The 18332-nt window shown below is 38.2% G+C and overlaps 1 protein-coding gene across 1 annotated transcript in view; it reads left to right on the top strand.

Annotated features, from left to right (window-relative positions):
- The first annotated feature begins 1436 nt into the window (after positions 1–1436).
- The window catches only part of UCHL3 (ubiquitin C-terminal hydrolase L3), a 55411-nt gene continuing 38515 nt past the window's right edge, over positions 1437–18332 (top strand). Inside the window, exons 1-3 of the mRNA XM_004371416.3 lie at positions 1437–1562; positions 1673–1684; positions 17313–17441. Of these exons, the coding sequence (XP_004371473.1) occupies positions 1521–1562; positions 1673–1684; positions 17313–17441 (183 nt within the window). The 5' untranslated portion in view covers positions 1437–1520. The remainder of the gene's footprint in view (positions 1563–1672; positions 1685–17312; positions 17442–18332) is intronic.

Here is an 18332-nt window from a genome sequence, read left to right as displayed (position 1 = left end):
CAGTGCAAGGGGTAAACTGTAGCAGACATCTCTGGCACTCTGCATTACATTCCCTTGGTTCACCTCTAAGTTTAGCCACCGCTGCTGAGGACGATTCAAGCTAAGTTCCACCTTGTGTTCATAACACCACACCTCAAGTGTGTACCATTTGTCAGCCTGCTTTCTGTCCAGTGCCTTCTCTGACATTGTGGGAGTAAACTCAGCCTGTGAGTGAGGAGTCTGAGGAGAAGAAAAAGAGGAGGAGGAGGTAAGGTAAAGGGGGAAGGGGGAGGGAGAGGAGGAGAAGAAAGACACTGCTGCTGGCCTTACAGTCTGGTAGAACAGCAATATGAAATATCCTGTTTAAAATCGTTTCGTGGCTTCCTGTCATTTTCAGGATAACCAACCCGTTGTTGCTATGGAGTCAATTCCGATTCATAGCGACCCTATAGGACAGAGTAGAACTGCTGCCCCATAGGGTTTCCAAGACTGTAATCTTCACAGGGCCAGATCGCCAGGTCTTTTCTCTTGCAGAGTGGCTGGTAGGTTCGAATTGCCACCTTTCGGTTAGCAGCTGAGCCCTTAACCACTAAGCCACCAGGGTCCTTATTTTCAAGATAAGCTCCTTATCTCTCCGGTATCACCTCTAACCTCTGTCCTTCTCTCTTGCAGGTTCTGCAGCCACACGCACACCTTCCCTTCTTCAGAGCACCCTTCTTTCTAAGGGATCAGTCCAGGTTTCCATCTTCTCCAGGAAGCCTTCTGGACACTCCTTCCCCCTCTAGCTGCACTTGTCTGTAGTTCCATCACACCTCATGTTTACCACTACCCCGTGGTATCATACTTTATTGGGATTCTCCGTTCTCTTGTGCACCTCCTGTACTCCACGGAGCGCTCAGCCCGGAGTCTTCAACACTTCGTACAGTCTCCGATTCAAAGCAGGTACTCAACACTTTTTGTCAAACTGAACTTAGTAGATATAGAGAAATACTCCCTCACTCGGCAACATCAGACAAGGCCAACATACCACTTCTGCAGCCATTTAGGACACAAATCCAGGGCACCGCTTGGCCTTGTGCCTCTGAGTGACTGGCCCCGCTCCTCTCTCGCAGGCTAGGACTCAACAGCACGCCCCCTAGTGCCTCTGACTGGCGCTGTGGGAATGGGAGAGAGCCAGAGCACGCGGTTCCAGACCAGCGCTTGGCGCATGTGTAGAGCGCAAATACTGGGCTGGGATGAGGAGAGTCCAAGCGTGAGGGGGGCGGGCCATGAGTCGGATTCTGTTTCCTCCTGAATAGAGAGATGGCTTTTATTCTGTCCTCCTCGACTGCATGTTAATTTAAAATATAAGACTTGAAATGTGGCTCGGCAGAGAGCAAGGAAGGCACTAGAGGATTGTCAAGTTCGCCCTCGTTCTTCGATACGCCCCCTGGGGATGTGGGTTGGACGGTTCCGGGTCAAGGCGTGTGGGGGCGGAAGCGGCGGTGGCAGTGGCGACAGCGGCTGCTGTCAGAGGTGGAGAAGGTCTGGGCAGAGCAGCCATGGAGGGTCAGCGCTGGCTACCACTAGAGGCCAATCCCGAGGTGAGCGCTGGTAGGGTTCGGGCCTGGGGCTGCGGTGGAGGGAGCTGAGCTGCTGCTGCAGCTAGTCCAGAGTATTTGTCTCTAAAGCGTGTTCTCTGTTTCGTTTTCAGGTCACAAACCAGGTGAGTGGAGGTGTCTGTCGCTCGGGACCCCGGAGTCTTTTCTACCTACTCAGCCAGCATCCCTGCCTGCTTCCATCTCCATGCTCCCTGGGGGTCTGGGATTTCGTTCCATAAAGATTCCCTCTTGTTCTGCTCCAGGCAGGCTCGCCTCTTTTCACAGCTGGCTCCTTCCCACCTGACTCCTGGAGATGCCCCCAACTGCCTCAGCCCCTCCTCTGGCCCCATTCCCTGGTCATCACGTTTCCTGGAGACTCGGGGCCTGAGGCTTGAGGAACATTCATTCTCAACGTTCCTGCTGCTATTTCTCTTCCCTCTTCGTTTTGCCTTTTTCTAGTGCAAATTCCATAAGTTTCCTTCTCCTGTACCTTCTGAGTGACTAATTTTCCTACACTTCCTGACTCCAAGCTTTGTAAACTCGCCCACCCAGTCCTTGTAATTTCATCCACCGCCTGCACTATGAAATCATCTTCCAATCATCTTCTCTTGCCCCATCAAGTCACTTCTTTTCCCTGCCACACCCCCTTTCCCTCCTAGTTTTTTAAAACTGGAAATTTAGTTGCTTCTATACCATAGAAAGTCCAGTATAATAGTACCCACGCCATTCTTTGCCACCTACAACCCATGAGTTCATTCCCTCGAGGTTGTGGTTTGGGGAATGAGGGAACATCGCCTAGCCACTCCATTAAAGAAACAAAAGTGCTGCCAGGTGTCAACTTTTGATTTGTTCAGATGAGTCTTGCCTTATCCTGTTTTTCATTTTACATAGTTCGTTTACTTTTTGCTGCCCCCTTAGTATGTATATCATATGATAAACTCCCCCCTCCCCATAATTTTCCTTCTCATCACCAGGGAATTCGTCGTGTATTTAAAAGCTTAATTCTGGTTTTCAAAGCTTGTAGCAAATTCCTTACATAAGGAAAGAAATAGAAATACTTTATCTTAATATTAGCAACAAACCCTTTACCATATTATTCAGATTAACTATATGCTTTTGAAATGACTATTATTCCCCCAGCTCTTATCTCTTTAATAATTTAGAAATGTACAAAGCTTAAAATCCAACATATATTTTTTTGTATTATTCTCATGGTGTACTTTCCTATCAATGTTAATTTTCTTTTGTTTTCCCCACTTTGAAATTTGCTGTTCTTTTTTTTTCTAACACATTTTGTCCCCTTTATCAAAACAGAGAAAACTTCAGGCTGAAGTCATCAGTATTTACAATTTCTGATTTAGTACCTGTAGGAAATAAGCATATTTCCCTCAAACCTAATATAAAACTATTTTCATGTCTGTGAAAAATCAGGTGACCATATATCTGGGGTTTCTTTCTGTTCCATTGATCTATGTGTCAGTTCTTTTGCCTGTACCACACTGTTTTGATTACTGTATTTTTATAATAAGTCTTCAAATTAAATAGTCTGAACCTTCCAACATTGTTTTTCTTGTTCAAAATTGTTTAGGCTATTCCAGTTACTTTGCCTTTCCATATGAATTTAGAATCGGTTTGTTGATTTTTACAAAAAGTCCTCCTGTGATTTTGATGCAAATGGTTTGAATATATTGATAAACTTTGGAGAGAATTGGCATCTTAACAATGTTGACTCTTGGAACCCATGAAGATGGTACATCTCTCCATTTACTTAAGTCTTTGATTTTTTAGTCAGTATTTTGTAGTTTCAGCATGTAGATCTTGCACATATTCTGTCCCTAAATTTTTAATGAATTTGGGTGCTATTGTAAATGATACTACTTTTTCAGTTTTTACTTTCTAATTTTCCATTGCCATATATAGAAATACAATTGATTTTCGTATATTAACTTTGTATTCTGCTATCTTGCTACGTTTATTTATTAGTTCTAGTGGCTTTTTTTGGGTTAAGTTCTTTGGGATTTTCTGTACAGACAATCCTGTTGTTAATGCATAGGCAGTTTTATTTCTTCCTTTCAATCTATATGCCTTTTATTTCTTTTTCTTGCCTTATTGAATGAGTTAGAACCTGCAGTACTAATATGAGTAGGAGTGGTGTCTTGTTCCCAATATTAGGGGAAAACATTTGATCTTTTACGTTAAGTGTGGTGATAGCTGTAGGTTTTTTGTATATGCATTTTATCAGGGTAAGGAAGTTCCCTTCTTTTCCTAGTTTACTGAGACTTTATCATGAATCAGTGTTGAATTTTCTCAAATACTTTTTCTGCATCTGTTGAGATGATCATTTAAGGAAGAAATAATACCAATTCTACATATATTTGTGTTGTTGTTAGGTGCTATTGAGTTGGTTCTGACTCATAACGATATAGATAAGGTAAATGTGTAAGCATAAGAAGGTAAGCATAAGATAAGGGAACATTTCCCAACTCATGAGTCCAGCACTACCCTGATACCAAAACCCGTTGAGGACATTATAAGAAAAATTGCAGACCAATATCCCTCATGAACATGGATATAAATACCCTCAACAAAATATTAGCAAATAGAATCCAGCAATATATAGAAGGGATAATATATCATGAGGAACAGCAGTTTTTATCCTGGTATTACAAGACTATTCTCCATCAAAAATAAATCAAAATAATTCACCATATGAACAGATTAAAGAACAAAGCTATTTTTAGATGATATTATTTTAATATGATATAAGCTTGTATAACTGGAAAGTTATTTTCTGTAATTCTGCCACAAGACCTTTTTCCTAGGTGGTCTTGGTAGACTATTAAACACATTCACTCATTCACATAAATTAAATAATATTTTGGGGGCACCATATATAATACCAAGTGTCTGAGCAGGAGCCAGTTATACAGTGGTGATTAAAACATGCATGATTTTCTGCTTTTCAGTCCAGCGGGGAAGACAGACCATAAATAAGTAAGCAAATAATTAGCAGTTTTATAAGCACAATGAAAAAAAAAAAAAACGAACAGAGTGCTGTGATGGAGAACAGTAGGGAAAAATTAATAGGTTGTATGGTGACAGGAGGCCTTTCTTAGGTGACATCAACAAAGAAAAGATGTTACTTAGTATCTGTTTATACTCTTTGGCATGCTTTGGAGGTGGTTCAGTTTGTTTTAAATTTTTATTTATTAAAGAAATAATACGCTTTTAATTCAGGAGGATGGGCAAGTATCTAAGAAGTAGTTAGTTTTAACATTTTTGTGGTTAATTTTCTGTGTTGGTGGCAGTATTGAGAATAGAAAATGAATAGAAATTTAATTAATTGACTTAAAATTTGGAGAATTAATAAATTAAGCCACAGGTAAATCCCAAGAGCAATATCCATCCCCACCTTCTTTTCCTCACCTTGATGGGATTGTAGGCCTTTTATTTGATCTTGACTTCACTCTATTATCTCTTAGTTTGAGCATATTCTGTTTTATGCTGTAATGATGCCTAGTGTTGTACAACTTATGTCTACTATATGCAGATCGTTATTAATTGTTAGAAATATTAACTAGTAACTACATGTCTTAGTAAATGTGGTAGCAGTGCTTTCTCTTGCTGGTTAATATGCTGTCAACCTCTCCTAAGGATATTTTGTCATGCTACAGGTAGAATATATCTAGAATAAAATTTGGTAAGTAATAGAAAAAATTATAGAAAATTCTAAGCTCACCTCATTTACATACGTATTTGGAAGGGTAAAACCAGCTTGAAGTTGATGGAAAGTTACAATTAATTAAGCATCAAGAATTATAACTTTCCTAAAAAATACAGTCTTTTATATGGGCAATTGTAGCATTTTATGACCATGCTAGATCTTCATCTTGATTTTTTTTTTTGATGATTTGAGTACAGCACAGCAATATTATATACATTTTAAATATTGTTTGGTTTTAAAACTAATGATTTTTTATATAGAAACCCCCTAGGAATAGTCCTATTTATGATTTTATTTAGGAGGCAAAATATTTTTTGTATAATGCATAATGTCCAATGGAAAATAAATTTACTGTAACAGAACTGTGCTATTTAGTCTAGATGCTTCGAGTTAAAAAAAGAATTAGGTCATCTGTTAGATTATTATACAAAAATTCTCTGGTTAGTGGCTCCAATCTTAAGAAAATACCCTGATTACCCTGTCTTCCTCTAGCTACTGCCTCATCTCTTCTTTCTTTCTTCGTAAACTTTCTACTAAGAATTGTTCCATAGCTGCTGTCGCTGCTTCCTCATCTCCCATTCTCTTCTGTATTCACTCCTAGCTTACTTCTGTCTCCACCAATCCACAGTAACGACTCTTGTCACATTTACTAATGATCACCACTTCGCCAAATCCAGTGTTAACTCTTCTGTTACCATATTTCTTGACCTCTCACCAGCATTTGGTAGAGTAACCCACCCCATTCTTCTTGAAACACTATCTTTTCTTGGCTGGATTATTTCTCTTCCAACTTCTAAGAAGTTCCCCAGGGCTTGATCTATCTGCATTTCTATCTACATTCTCTCCCTACTGATGTCGTCTCTTGTTGGTGTGTACCATCCAGTAGATTCCAACTCATAGTGACCTTGTAAGAACTGCCCCTTAGGGTTTCCTCGGCAGTGGTTAAGTGCTTGACTGCTAACCAAAAGGTTGACAGTTCGAACCGACCAGTCATTCCACTGGAGAAATATGTGGCAGTGTGCTTCCGTAAAGATTACAGCCTTGGAAACTCTATGGGGCAGTTCTACTCTGTCCTGTAGGGTTGCTGTGAGTTGGAATTGACTTGATGGCAACGGATTTTTTCAGTCTTTATGAGGATCGAGTATAGAATCAGTGACAACAACATTTGGTTTTAGTTCTTAGGTTTTTTTTAGTTGTTTATTTTATTTTATTTTTTGCTTGAAGATCTTTTACTATTTGGTGTGATGATTTTTCAAAATCAATCTACCCTCCTAACTGATTGAGACTCCACTGTGATTCACTTGTTTACTTAATCAAACACTTCAGGGATGTCTGTGAAATTCAGTGATGTATGGGATGAAAAGTAGTGTTGGTTGAGCTAAGGAGAGACCAGAAATAATTTCTACTATTCCAGATACTGAAGGAAAAAAATAATTGGCTTATACTGCATTTTAAAAAAAAGTATTGATAAGCCCTGCTGTAACAAATACCACACGTGGATGGCTTTAACAAGGAGAAATTTATTTTCTCACAGTCTAGTAGGCTAGAAGTCCAAATTCAGGGCATCAGCTCAGGGGAAGACTTTCTTTCTCTGTCGGCTCTGGAGGAGGGTCCTTGTCATCAGTCTTCCCCTGGACTAGGAGCTTCTCCGTGCAGGAACCCTGGGTCCAAAGGACGCACTCTACTCCTGGTACTTTCTTGGTGGCATGAGGTCCCCCACTCTCTGTTCACTTCCCTTTCCTTTTATCTCTTGTAAGATAAAAGGTGGTACAGGCCATACCCCAGAGAAACTCCCTTTACATTGGATCAGGAATGTGACCTGAACAAGGGTGTTACATTCCACCCTAATCCTCTTCAACAGAATCCAGTCTTGCCTCATTAACCACAGGCAGAGATTAGGATTTACGACATACAGGAAAGTTATATCAATCACAAAATGGAGGATAACCACACAATACTGAGAATCATGGCCTAACCAAGTTGACACATTTTTGGGGGACATAATTCAATCCATGACAAGCCCCTATGACCTTTGATCTTAAAAGTTATTTTAACTATGGTCTTTTATTATTATAAGGGAAATACAAATGGCTACTAAATACCACAAAGATTCAAAAGCAGCTTAATTTAAAAAGCACAGAGATTCTGACTTGAAATGCCAAAATCTCTATGTTTTTTATAGGTGGTGAACTACATAATGTGATTTTTGAGTTTGCAGATTTAAAAACTGTCACTGAAAGGTTAAAGTATCCACTGTTTTTATGAAGTCAAGCTTAACACTGCCTCATAAATCCCTTTGTACTGAAATGGTAACACAAAAAGTAAAGAGGTCAGTTTGAACTATTGGTGAATCATACTGATTAAAGAAAAGTGTCAATTTGCAGATAGTCATAAAAAGAAAAGATTACTGAAATAAATATTCAACAGCACATTTAATTTCTAAAAGGTAATCTCATATGGTATATACTTGTAAGATAAGATTATCATAATTTTAATATTTGATGAAAATTTTGTACCTTAGATTACTTAGAGCTAGATTTAACATTATGTGGCTTTGTCTTTACTATAGATATGTGGAACTGTAACCAAATGTATTGTCCTCTAAAAAGTAACTTAAAGGAGCTCTCACGGTGCAGTGGTTAAGCACTCCGCTGTTAACCAGAAGGTTGGCGATTTGAACCCACCAGTCCGTGGTAGAAAGATGTGGCAGTCTGCTTCCATAAAGATTACAGCTTTGGAAACTCTATGGGACAGTTCTACTCTGTCCTACAGGGTCGCAATGACTCGGAATCAATCGATGGCAGGGAGTTTTTTAAAATCTTTACGGGAGCAGATTGCCACATCTTTTCTCCCACAGAGTGGCTGGTGGATTCTAACTGCCGACCTTGTGGTTAACAGCCGAGTGTTTAACCATCGAGCCACCAGGGCTTAAATTGGAAACCCTGGTGGCATAGTGGTTAAGAGCTACATCTGCTAACCAAAAGGTTGACAATTAGAATCCACCAGCTGTTCCTTGGAAGCTCTACAGGGCGGTTCTACTCTGTTCTGTAGGGTTGCGATGAGTTGGAATTGAGTTGATGGCAATGGGTTTGTTTTTTTTTTTTTCCCCCCAATAGCTTAAATACCATCAGTAGTCACATAGTTAGGTTTCTCTAAGCTCTGACTCAACCAGCAGGTTGGATATCTGTCATAGTTTCCTAGTGTTGCTGTAATAGAAATACCACAAGTGGGTGACATTAAAGAATAGAAATTTATTTTCTCACAGTTCTGGAGGTTAAAAGTCCAAATCAGGGTCTCCACTGTAGATTCTTTCCTTGTCTGTAGCCCCTGCCTTCCTTAATCCATAGCAGTCCTCACATGGCCATCTGCCTTCTGCTGTATGTGCTTGCTTCTGGTGTCTAATCTGCTGTTTTTATAACTCAGAAGTGATTAGGTTTAGGACACACTCTACACAGATATGACCTCATTAACATGACAAAGGAAACCCTATTTCTAAACAGGATTACATCCACAGGTATAGGGCTGAGGATTCCAACACATACTTTGTAGGGATACAATTCATTCTGTAACAGTACCTCAAAATTAACATGGAAAAAACAGAAATCTGGATTTACATCCTTCCACTTCTCCCACAAACCCATTTCTTCCCTAGTCTTCCAAGGACATCACAATCTATCTAATGCTCAAGTTAACGTCATTGAAATGTCTTTCCCTGATCAGGCTGTTTTGAAGGAGCCATAGCATATTGATTTGATTTCTTGGGTTTGAAACTCTACTTGGCCATCTGCAAGCTCTGAGACCATGGGCAGTTACTTAACCTCTTGGTGCCTCAATTTCTTAATATCTCCTAATCTTATGAGATTGTTGTAAGGATTACATAAATTACTCCATGTAAAGTATGTAGAACGATATCTGGAACAAAGCATACACTCCATGAATATTAGCTATTGTTGATATTCTTCTTTTTCATTCACTCCTCAGATCCAATTTATTTGCAACCCTTCTTAACTCTTCCTTCAAAATATATCCCAAATCTGGCGATTCTCTCCATTTCTACTATACAACCTAAGCCACCATCATCCTTAAGCTTGACATCTGCAGTAGCCTCCTAACTAGTTTTTCTGCATCTTCTTTTGCCTTCCTAAGATTTGTGTTCCATATACACCTAAAATGGTCTTATAAAAATGCAAATCACATCTTGTGTCTTCCCTGCTTAAAACGTTCTACTGGCCTTCCATTACTTGTCCTTAGAGTAAAATTCAGGCTTCTTACCATAACTTTACAAGGGGGAACTGCCCACATCTCTGACCTCTCCCACCTCCATCCCACTCATGTTATGCTGCAGTCCTTAAATGATAAACCTGTTCCTACATCCATGTCTTTGCACTTGTTCATCCTTTGCCTGAGTTATTCTGCTCTGGATTGTTTCATGGCTGCTGCTTTCTTGTTAGTTGTGGCTCAGCTTAAAGTCACCTCCTCAGTGAGTCCTTGACTACTCAGCAAGAGGATCCCCCCAAGTCTGTACTGTCATTGTGTCTTGTTTTATTTTCTTCATAACATTTATCACTCTGTGAAATTATATGGTTTATTTATGTGTTTACTTGTCTATTATGTGTATCCTACCACTAGAATATAAGTTCTGTGAGAGCAGGGACATGCCTGCAGTACGAGGAATGGTGTGTGGCCCACAGGAGGCTATCAGCAAATATTTATTGAATAAAAGAATGAATAGATCTGATGTAGCTGATTTCCTGTTCCAGAAAATCCTTTCCCAAAGTTATCTTTAACATGGTCATGAATACTTTCATGGTCCATGGTCATGAATGCCTGGATATTTCACGAACAGTATTCTATCTTGTAATGTGGTTTAATTTTAAATTATAATAATGAGTATCATATATAATAAGAATTATATCTCTTTCTATTGAAACAAAATCTGCTTTCATGTAACTTCCTCCAATTGTCCGGCCATCCTCGCATTGAAACCACATAGAGTAAATCTAATTGTTCTTTCATGCTGTTACTAAAAATACCTGTGGACAGGAATGATCATAGTTTAAGTTCTCTCTGACCATACGTAGTATCTCCAGCTGTGATATCTTTCAAACCTTATTATTCCTGGTCACCTTCCTTTGGACCTGCTTCTGTTTGTCATTGTCCTTCATAAAATACAACTCTTAGAGTTGATACCATATTCCATGCTGAATAATCTGTCTTGAGTACAGTGGGCTAATGCTACATTGTCTTGAATGACAGTGCTTCTTTCATAGCCGACTAGCATTGCATTACCTTGGTTGACAATTGTGTGGTTAGTCCATATGGAGCCTGCAGTGACATAAACCCTGTCTTTTTTTTAATACATAAAATATTGTCAATTTTTTCCTGTTCTGTGCTTAATAATTGCACTTTTTTAAGATTAAATCTATTAAAATTCATTTTGCTAGTTTCCATGCTTTTAAGAACTATCATTTTCTTTTTTTAACTATTAGTTTTTCTCCTCGTTTTGCATCTAGAAATAGCTGCTAGTATACTTTTACTAGTAGTAATATCAAGCAATTACTAGATAAGTATAATTTCTGTTATAATTCAAATCATTAATAAATTAGTAACAAGGGAAAAATCTATGGCTTCCCTGAGCAGACCAGTAAAAGTGAGAGAGAACACATTTCAAAAGAAAGTGAATTTTATTTTTCTATTTCCTTTATTTATAAGCTCAGATTGTTTTGACTGTCACCTAAAGAATGAGAAGGAATTCACTATGAGTTAGGGGCAGAGGCTAACAGTTTTTCAAATAGAGCCTAGTTTGTGTGCGAAAATCTGGAGGGAAAGAGGTTGTTATAGACCCTTTGAGAAACTAATAGTTTATCGTGGCTGAAGTTAGAACAAGGTACAAAAAAGGATAATGCAGGCGGTGGGAGATGAGGCTGGAAAAGCAAACAGGTGGCACAGGATCCAGAGCCCTGCCTGTGAGTTCTATGTGATGTGACCTTAGAAAATCCTCAGCCTCCCAGACTGAGTTTTTTTTTTTTTTTTTTTTCTCATTGGGAGAAAGGAAAGCAGGAGCCAGAATCAACTCAATGACAACTGGTTTTACTGGTAGCTTGCTAGATGCCCTAAGGATTAATTAAGGTGAAGTATGTTAAACTTTCTACCATGTTTTCTGACATACAGTAGTCTCAAAAAATGTATGTAATTTTAAATAGTCTTCATTGGAAAATTTATCATTGGACCAAACAATAAAAAGGATAAGTTGACCAAGGATCTTTTATGGCCACATATTTGAATTTACTTATTATTTTTCTTGATTGTCCAAAATTTTAGAGGCATTGTGAAAAATTTAGTAAACTAATCAGTCAGCATTTTTTGTTACTTTATTACCTAGTGTTTAAACTAGAAGACTAGAATTAGAAGGTTATAAAACCCTTTATTCTGCTTGATGCAAACAAAATTAAAATTAAGTGTGTAAGTTAAGTGTGTAAAGATGGCATTGCAAATGCATATACAGAATAATTTTCTTTGTGAGTAGTCTGCAGTTTGTTTTTTTTTATGTAGTTTTAAAGCTGTCATTTTGGAGTTTCTCCCAGTTTTGTAAATTTAAATAAAATAATATGTATATCAGTTTTATAAATCTATAACTTACAAACTGCATATAGCTATTATAAAAATAACATATTTAAAAAATATTACAAAATAAAAAGTTGAGTTCACATTACCCAAGCTAACTGCTATTAACATTTTGAGAATTTTTTTCCAATCTTTGTCTATTTGCTTATGACCGTTTTAAACACAGTTAAAAAATTATAAAAGTAGGACACCTTCTGATTTTTAAGAAGTCAGAGGTAAAAGTTGAAGTCCCTCTTCCTTGTCCTTTCCCTACTTCCTGGAGGTAGTTACTATCCACAGCTGCTTTTATTCTTTTTATTTATATGATGACTTCTAGTGTGGTTCTGACTCTCAGCAATTGGAGACAGAGGATGTACTAATAGATATTAATAGAATTGAACTTCTTTATTTCATTCAATTGGTGATATGAGTAAAAAGTTAACAAAAAAGTATAGTTCTGGTTAAAACCTTTGCTATTTAATCATTCATTCGGTGCCCTTGGTTTGATGTTAATCATTCTCACTACAGTTGATGCCTTTGGATCTTGGTACTTTTTATACTTGTTAGCTTTGGCTGACATAGAACAAATTGACAATGGAGGAACTTTCCATCACAGTAACTTGCCAATTTTGTTCAGATTATTTTCGCTAAAATGTTTTAACTGTTGCCATTAGTTTGCAGCACAGATGTAAAATTACTCTGAGTACTATCTTATTTTATAACTTTATACCTTTATGCAGTATGACTTTCGGGGGTACGTAAAATTAAATAATAGATTTAAATCTTCTTACCAGGGTTTATAAGGAGCCCTGGTTGCGCAGTGGTTAAAGCACTCAGCTGCTAACCGAAAGGCCGGCAGTTTGAACTCAGCATCCACTCCACGGGAGAAAGATGTGACAGTTTGCTTCCGTAAAGATTTACAGCCTCAGAAACCCTATGGAGCAGTTCTACTCTGTCCTATAGGGTCGCTGTGAGTTGGAATCGACTCGGTGGCAGTGGGTTTCTTCTTTTTTTGGAGAGGGCCAGGGTTAATGATGCTTATCCTTGAGGGTATGCCTTGTAGGGTTGTCAGTTCAATGTAGTTAGTATTCACAGTTGATTAAATGAATGCCAGTCTTTAGATTAGGGGCCGGATGTATCTTATGACTTCTTTAACTTGGCACAAATAAAAACAAATCTATGTAAAAGAGAGTGAAAATGGTTGCAACTTGAAGAATGTAATCAATGTCAGTGAATTGTACATGCAGAAATTGTTGAATTGGTGTATGTTCTGTTGTGTATATTTTCAACAACAATAAAATACTTAAAAACCAAATATATTAAATATTTACTATAAATGTAGGTTTAACTGACATGTGCAGATGGATGGCTAGATTATCTAAAATAGAGATGTAATATTTAGTTCAGTTTAACAAACATTATTTGAGCATCTTTGTGAACTGTCCAGGTACCCATTAAAAAAAAACCAAACTCGTTGCTGTCAAGTTGATTCTGACTCAGAGAGACCCTATAGGACAGAGTAGAACTGCCCAATAGCGTTTTTAAGGAGCAGCTGGTAGATTCAAACTGCTGACCTTTTGGTTAGCAGCCAAGCTCTTAACCACCTTGCCACCAGGGCCCATACAGTGCTAGGCAATTAAAAAGGTGAATAAGACATAGTTCCTTCTCTTGACTTTGTGGTCAGTTTTAATCCCTTTTGATTTTTAGGTAGAATTGGATATTGAGAAGGGAATTTTGGAGGAAGTAGAGAGGGGAGAGGGAAGTCGTGTGGAGGGCTTTAGCAAACTTTATTAAAATCTTCAGTCATGAATAGAAATCAGTGAAGAATAGATGTAATGTAGAGGATTCCATTGATCTTCACATCCCCAGACTGTTAACAGGGCATGTAACTTGATGCAGGAATGAAACTAATAGATGTTGAGCACATTGTGCCAAGAGAGGGTTTCTAATTCAGTAAATTTCTCATTAAAAGTATCTAGAGACCTTATTTTGATCAATGATTTTTTTACTAAGTAGGTTCTCTTCTACAGCCAGAGAAATGGAGGGATATAGAGAGTAGTCCTCTAAACAGGAAGGTCTTGTCTTACAAAACACAGCTGTGTGTGAGATGAATAACGCTATTTATATTACATGGCATGGTTTCCATTGGTTTTGTAAGACCTCATTTAATGATTTAAGTACATGTGATCATTCCTCAGGGGGAAATACCCAAGGTACCTTTATTTATTTTTAAATTTCAGCTAATGTAAGACCAATAGATACTATGATATATTCTTGAAGTGAGATACAATGACGCATATTTAATATAAAATATTTTAATATAAAATCTGTGTTGTGATGATACACTTTTTTGTCATCAGCTTTATTTAATGCAGACATTTATTAAGAATTTATTGCAAAATTGGCATTCTTATTTTATTTTTATCTTTTTCTCTTCTGTGATATATTGAGGTCTGACATTTCATTGTCTTATGAAATCATTTGTTGTTGTTAGGTGCCGTCGAGTAAGTTCCGACTTGTAGTGACCCTGTGTACAACAGAATGAAACACTTCCTCGTCCTGTGCCATCCACACAATTGTTGCTATGTTTGAGCCCATTGTTGCAGCCACTGTGTCAGTCCTTCTCATTGAGGGTCTTCCTCTTTTTCGTTGACCCTCTACTTTACTAAGAATGATGTCCTTCTCCAGGGACTGGTCCCTTCTGATAACATGTCCAAAGTACATGAGACGAAGTCTCGCCGTCCTGACTTCTAAGGAGCATTTTGACTGTACTTCTTCCAAGATAGATTTGTTCCTTCTTCTGGCAGTCCATGGTATATTTAACATTCTTCACCAAAGCCATAATTCAAAGGCATTTACTCTTTGGTCTTATTCATTGTCCAGCTTTTGCATGCATATGAAGTGATTGAAAGTACTATGGCTTGGGTTAGGCACCCTTTAGTCCTCAAAGTGGTATCTTTGCTTTTCAACACTGTAAAGAGGTCTTTTGCAGCAGATTTGCCCAATGCAATACGTCATTTGATTTCTTGTAGATGGGTGGGTTTTGCAGCTAGACTATGAGCACCCAGTGCTGTTGGCTGTGAGGACTGGGGGACATCTCTTATTCTTGGGCCCCTGTCGCAGGGGGCTAGGTGGCGGTGGGTGGAGCCACCAGTGCTCAGGCCCCTGATGTGGGTAGATGAAGACCCTGCTTAATGGGCAGAGCAGTGTTGAATGTCACAAACCTGCCACTTCACAGCTGAAACAGTTGAAGTTAGACTTCAGGTATATACCCTGTTGTACTGCGGTAATGAGGGCCTATGCTGTTGAAATGGGCCCATACAAGTCTCTGCAGGGGGAAAGGCACTCAAAGTCCGTGGATCCCTTATGCCTATGTCTAGGCAAAGGAGCTGTGCCTACCCTGAATTCCTGGTTTAGGGGAGCCGGCAGATTATTTTTTTCCCCTGTTTGTTAATTTGTTCACTCTCCAAGGCCAGGAGAATGGCTCAGGGCACGTGACGGGTCCTACTTCTGGCCCAGGGGACTCAGCAATTGCTGAAGCCAGTCCCGGACCCAATGCAGAGCAGGGAGCAGGGAGGTAAATGGGACAGAGGTTTTTCCCTAAGGGGGGTGTTTTTGATCCACGTGGTAGGCCAGACTCAAGTACTTAATCTTTTGCTGATCGAGGGCTGCTTCTCACTGGTTCTGGATGGCCAAGTAGACTCTTTGTTGCTGGGTCTCTCCTGATGTGGAAAAAGCCTCCTGAGCACCACTGCTTGCCTGCCTCACCACACACCACGAGCTGATCAGGCCTGATGGGCTTAGGCTCTTGCTGGTTCAGGTCTGGCAACTCCTTGCTGCTTCCAAACCGTCTCTCCCTCCCCCTGCCATTCAGTCTGATTCCTCAACTTTGCCTTTGATGTTCAGGGCTCCTAGATTGTCAGAGATAATTGATTCACTTGTTTTTTTGGGTCTTTGTTGTAAGAGGGACCATCAGAAGCATCTGACTACTCTGCCATCTTGGCCTTGCCTCATTTGATTTCTTGAGTGCTACTTTTATGGGTGTTGATTGTTGATCCAAGTAAAAGGAAATCCTTGACAATTTCAACATCATCTCCATTTATCGTGATGTTGCTTATTGGTCCATTTGTGAAGATTTTTGTTTTCTTTATGTTGAGGTGTAAATCCATACTGAAGGCTGTAGTCTTTGATCTTCATCAACAAGTGCTTCAAGTCCACTTTGCTTTCTGTCAGCAAGGTTGTGTCATCTGCATATCACAGGTTATTAATGAATAAGTCTTCCTCTGATCCTGATGCTTCATTCTTCTTCATATAGTCCAGCTTCTTGGATTATTTGCTCAGCATATAGATTGAATTAAATGTGGTGAAATAATACAACCCTGACGCATACCTTTCCTGAGTTTAAACCACAGAGTATCCCCTTGTTCTGTTCAAACAACTGCCTCTTGGTTTATGTACAGGTTCCACATGAGCACAGTTAAGCGTTCTGGAATTCCCATTCTTTGCAGTGTTATCCATAATTTGTTATGATCCACACAGTCAAATGCCTTTGCATAGTCAGTAAAACACAGGTAAATATCATTCTGGTATTCTCTGCTTTCAGCCAAGATCCATCTGACATCAGCAATGATATCCCTCATTCCATGTCCTCTTCTGAATCCAGCTTGAGTTTCTGGCAGTTCCCTGTTGATGTACTACTGCAACTACTTTTGAATGATATTCAGCAAAATTTTACTTGTGTGTGAAAATCTTGAGACTTTCAAACCCAGTAACCTTTGTTGAAGTTGTTTGGTCAGATATAAGAGAGGCAAAGAAGTTGAGTGGGTTATATTTTGTGCTAAAGGTCAAGAAGCTTCTTCCTATTATCAAGCATTTTTTAGCATTTACGTAAGTCACTTGGACTTTTTTGGCTTTATATCACGCTTTGCTCATTGATAGAATTCTTGATATTTAACTATCTACTTATCTGTAAACCCCAGACATCCTTTTGGCAAGTAGGATAAACTTTGTTGATCTACTAAAATAATCCCCCATTTAGTAGAATTTAGATGCATTTCCTTAAAATTCAAGTGCTGGGAATGAGCTTAACATATAACCAAGCCAACTTGTATGTATTTCGTGAAGCCCTGGTTTATTAGAGTCAGTCCCAAAATAATAGATTTTGAAAAAGGGGATTCTGCTTAATATATTATGAATTTTAACTGTTTTTCAATTTATATAAATAAATTACTGTATGTTTTTACCTTATTCATGGAAAACCTGCTTTATTTCATTCTTATTTAACATCAGTAACATCTGTACCTTGTTTTGCTTTTTATGTGTTAGATGCATAGTACATACTTGTTTATTATTTCCCTGCTGACACCATACTGGTTTTACTTTTATCCATTAACACTCTACTGTTTTTCATTTGTTTCTTTTACCAGTTTCTCAGACAGTTAGGTCTACAACCTAACTGGCAATTTGTTGATGTATATGGAATGGATCCTGAGCTCCTTAGCATGGTACCAAGACCAGTCTGTGCAGTGTTGCTTCTCTTCCCTATTACAGAAAAGGTAATTGTCAAGTAAGAGATAAAAGTTTCTGGTAAATACAAAGTTCTTTTTTAATGTTGAATTAAAAATACATTCTTGTTTTAGAACAGATGCTCTCCTTCTTGCATAAAATCAAGCAATCTAAACAGTGGGGACATCTTCAAATTTTAGTTAAAAGAGATAATACTTGGATTCTGATTTATAGATTGACATTAAAGCCCTGGGTTAGTCTTTTAAATTTGGGTTTTGTTTTTTTTTTTAAATAGAGTTAATTTGCCTCAGTTTTGTTTTAATGTGACATTTAACACATTTTGAAGTATATAATTTGGAAATGTTAAGGACTAGAACAATCTTAAATGTATCTTAGAAAATATAAGAATAAAGAATATCCAAAATTTTTCAATTTATAAAAAATCTCCTCCTTAGCTTACTTTATGGAGGTAGGGGAAGCTGATGGCATGGATTACATTATTTTCAGAATAATTTGATTTGGGTAGGAATCACTAGGCTTAAATACAGCTTAATTGACAGATTTACGATGTGTTAAGGATTATGGATATTCTTGGTTCTCTGTTTAAATTCAAAATTCCTTATGTTTCAGTCCTTTCTTCTAGAATGATGTCATATAGTTATATATAGTAAAGCCAAAACTTTTAAGTGTATTTTAAAACGTCTTCTGAGTTTATATTCTTCTGATTTTTGTTTTTAAACTTAGTAACAATAGTATGAACTCAGTAGTTGTAAAAAAACGAAGAAGTAAACATTTGGGAAAATATGGGAGAAATTAGGTATTGATGACTTGGCATATACATGCTCAGGCCATCCTATTCTTTAGGAATTAATGGAACCAAATCTCACAGAAATTAAGAAATAGGCTTAGCTCCGTGCTAGAAATTCCTGTGTCATTTTCTT

This window comes from Trichechus manatus, unplaced genomic scaffold (genome assembly GCF_000243295.1).
Source record: "Trichechus manatus latirostris isolate Lorelei unplaced genomic scaffold, TriManLat1.0 scaffold00013, whole genome shotgun sequence".
In the NCBI taxonomy this organism is placed as follows: Eukaryota; Metazoa; Chordata; class Mammalia; order Sirenia; family Trichechidae; genus Trichechus; species Trichechus manatus.
The sequence above is the reverse complement of the archived record's forward strand: the minus strand, read 5'-3'. Positions and strand labels throughout refer to the sequence as shown.